This window comes from Pecten maximus, unplaced genomic scaffold (assembly GCF_902652985.1).
Source record: "Pecten maximus unplaced genomic scaffold, xPecMax1.1, whole genome shotgun sequence".
NCBI classification, from domain to species: domain Eukaryota; kingdom Metazoa; phylum Mollusca; class Bivalvia; order Pectinida; family Pectinidae; genus Pecten; species Pecten maximus.
The window spans coordinates 20,598-24,579 of record NW_022979543.1 but is presented as its reverse complement, the minus strand read 5'-3'; the positions used below and the strand labels follow the sequence as shown (position 1 = coordinate 24,579).

The window sequence follows — 3,982 nt, the reverse complement described above, 5'->3', positions numbered from 1 at the left end:
TAAGTAAATGTTGAAGTTCTAATGACATTTCCTACAATTTACTAATGGCTATTGGGTTATTATATGTATAGGTTGAAGACAAGATGCCGATTGCGAGCTTTGGAGTTGTTCAGGAAGCAAATGATGAAATCCGAGGGATAGCGGAAGCTGTGAGTTACATTTTTAAATCGTATTTTCTTTCACTGACTATCGTCACTATTTAAAAGGGAATTCGTCAAGTGATATGAAACAGTATTAACATGCAATCAGCATTCCAAATATATATTGTAATCTTGCCTTACTTGATGTATATGTAAAAAGACCGGTCGATGTTGCTTGTACCTAGTGTCAAATACGGTTTCAAAATTACACGAAATCAAAAATTGGTTCATACATGAACAAAAATAAATCGTTTTAATTGATGTATTCAACTTGAGAATTATTTCCCTGATAAGTGACCGTACATTTTCACACGAATCGTAGATTCTATGAGTAAAACCACTCTAACTGTAAATTTTGTACTCATTAAACGGATGTCTTCTAATAAATATTCAAATGTTAAAATATAGCAATACACGAGTTTATACCATAACAAATATCCTATGAGTACGCGTTTACATGAGTCAGTGACGCTTTTTTGCGAATAATGTTAAGTATTGAATAAATCATCATAAATTAGAACAACACGTACACTTAAGCATTAGCGCTTTCATTTTACACTGTTATTATTACTATTACTGTTATCTATGGCGTCTTGTAGAAATAACGACAGTACAGTCAAGTTGTAAAATTTTTGAGGCAATCCGTCCCTTTATCACGAAACAAGTACAAATTACAAATGCAAATCCCTTTATATACAGTTGAATTACAGTACTATCGCCTACTTTTCCGAACATTTCTCGTCATTTTGTTATTAAATTGATAAGTTTGAATTAAAACTAGACTTTGCGGAGCTTATGTTTTTCTTAATTGCACTTTTGTGATCGCATAAAGCACCAAATACATATTGCGCACATTCAGCATACATCGTCCGCATACCGTGCAGACATCGTGCGCACGTAAATGTACCTCATTTCGATCACTGATCATGAGAACATTCTCTTGCAATCGCACATTTATTCTATCGTAGGCACTTCGTTCAGACGTCGTACACATACCGCATATCGTGCGATCCAACCACTGTTATACCAATAAAAGATGTTTTGGCATTTATGTGAGAAGCATATCAAATTCATGTTCAAATTCAAATTCAAATTTTATTAAACCATAAAGTGGGCCCACGCAGGGGCAAGTGGTCAATATGATGTGAAACATGCATACTCATACACTACAAACATATTAGAAATTATGCAATACAAACAAGTTTGAAGTGACAACCTACAGTAAGGCCTTACTAAGGGTAAAAACTGGGTGTACAGTACTTGCATACTTGTATCAGATGTTAACAATGATGTTCATATTGATATTATATCATTTCTGTATTGTTACATGACAAAGACGCCACGCCCACTTTTGATGAACAAATATTATTTAAGATTTTTATGTTTTATTAATTTAGCTTCAAGATACTGTGTCAAATTTCCTTAGCGCTCAAATATTCCAAAATTTTGATGCTGTTCAATATATCGAGCAGACAAATATGATTCAAGGAAGAAACTTAATCATCAAGGTGAGAAAAACGTTTTTTTACCACATTCAATCAGGACAGCATAACGTAATGTAATTGTTAAATGATTCTGTCATGTACTGTTCAACAGAAATACATTACCAATCTAATTGATCTAGATGGTCATTCTCACTACGTTACATGAACATCAAACGACATCGCAAAAAGGGTCACACCAGGATGACCTTTTGGATTAACCAATCAAGTTACTACTTACAGAATCTTGGAGGTGAATGTGCGAAATAGTATGAATTGAGTGCATAGCTTGAATAATCTATCAATCTGTTTCAAGTTATTTCTTCCAACGAAGCATAAACACTGTAGCTATATACATACTAAACCGAAATGGTTTGCTTCAGATGCATAATGTGACGAATGGGCGAGATCGATGACATCGAAAAAATGGCAATTTGCCCTGAAAATGAAATTGAGATAGCAAAGGTCACTAGAACATGACCCCTTATATGCGATGTCGTTAGATGTTCATGTAACGTAGTGAGAATGAACATCTATATTTTAATTAGATTGTACTTTTACAAGGGTTCACTTGTATTTATTTTGAATAGTTTGAATTAAATCACAAATGATCTTAATTAATGTCAAACAAAAGAACAATAACTCTTCAAAATCGTACTTTTAATTAAGACTTGTTTAGTGCTAATTGATTAACAACATTTATAATCACAGGAGCTTGACACCTTTCCTTTGACCAAGAATGCATAAATTACCTCAAGGTCAGGCAACTTTAACTTTTGGGTTTTGGCATTGGTGGTCCCTTGTATATGTATACACGAGTCTCGCGATGAAAACCCGACCATGCACAATGAATAATCCCTCCGTTACACTAAGGTAATCTGACATATCAATATTTTGTTACAGATTCACATCGGTAACATAGGGATGACCTACATCCATGTGAAGACATTCATTTTGCCTCCTGCCAATCCTCCAAACCCGGCTTTCACTGGCGTCATGGTGAACCAAGTATTAGGAACCCCCATTGAAAACTTCAATTAGACATACCAGTGTGGTGATAAGCTTTATCGGGGTTTTATTTAAAATAACATTGGAATAACAAGCTGATGGTGGTGAAACACGGCTTTCGGACAAAGTGAATATCACACCTCGAAAACTGGTTGATTAATGACATAATTTGTTTTACATAACTAAAGAGGCTCAAAGTCATTTAACATATATACGAGTTATGTGCATCATGTGAACTATTTAGGAACATAAATCAATATTTGAATTATTTTGTCTTATAGAATAACCAGCCAGAGAAATAAAATTTTAGCCAATCGAAATAGAAACTTTAAAGTATGTATTAAACCTTGATAAATAAAAATACAGTTGTGAATTATGTGTCTTTTATTATCTTTCTAATGTCTTTCTAATCACAAATGACTGGTGTTTGATTATTCCGATAAGCAGTGTCAATTACTCAATTTCCTGTTGAAAACTTTGTTTTCAAAAGCATTTTGCTGTTATGTGTTTTGTTCTAATGACTAATTTTCTTCAAAATTTTCAAACTTCAAAGTGGTGTGGTAATTTTTTTCTATTGAATTCTGGTTGATCAGCGGACGATTCCTTGATGAAAGCACTCCCGAAAACGTCATTGTTATTTTTTGCCGATCACAGCACTTTCGTGTTGTCAGTATATCAGCAGACATTACCAGTTATCAGAGTCATGTATTATAATCCCCCCTTATCCAGATAAATTTCCTCTCGTCGGCTGATAGTTAGTCTCTCACAAACCTCATCACTACATTGGTGGCTTGTTAACAAGATATGACCTATGACATGACAGGAAAATCAACGTAGTACAATTACTTGACTGCACAACGTACTAAAACATTCTGTCTGCTTAGTTCATGTTCTGTGCGCACACCGTGACGTTGTGCAAGCCAACCACTGTGTGTATAGATAATCAGAATATATGATTCAGTTTTAAAAGTTCACGCATATTTTTAACTTCCTATTTGAATGAAAATACAAATGTTTACGTTTAGAGGGAAATAGCGGCCAAATGAATATAAAATAATATAACCTTTCAAAATTTGCCGTAATGGGTACTTCAGACATACTTACATTACTGAATTTGGTGTACACGAAGCAAGTTGTAAGAGGAAACTTACCTCTCATTATCTTAACATGAATACGTTTTCCACTTATATATTCTGATTGATAATAATTGAATAATTAAACATGTTTCATTTACCCCGAAACTTTTGTTGATAATCGATGTTGGGGATATTATTTCGTCTGGCAGTGGAATACTCATGCCCTATTACTGTGTATCTTCCTCCTGCTGTAGTTGACATATGTATATATTCAGAA

At 34.0% G+C, this 3,982-nt stretch overlaps 1 protein-coding gene across 1 annotated transcript; it reads left to right on the top strand.

The window, feature by feature from the left end:
* The first annotated feature begins 49 nt into the window (after window positions 1-49).
* On the top strand, window positions 50-3,003 carry LOC117318885. The gene is made up of 3 exons (XM_033873812.1): window positions 50-149; window positions 1,538-1,648; window positions 2,525-3,003. Exons 1-3 carry the CDS (start codon window positions 84-86, stop codon window positions 2,660-2,662), a joined length of 315 nt encoding a protein of 104 aa, XP_033729703.1. The 5' UTR covers window positions 50-83; the 3' UTR covers window positions 2,663-3,003.
* Window positions 3,004-3,982: the final 979 nt, after the last annotated feature.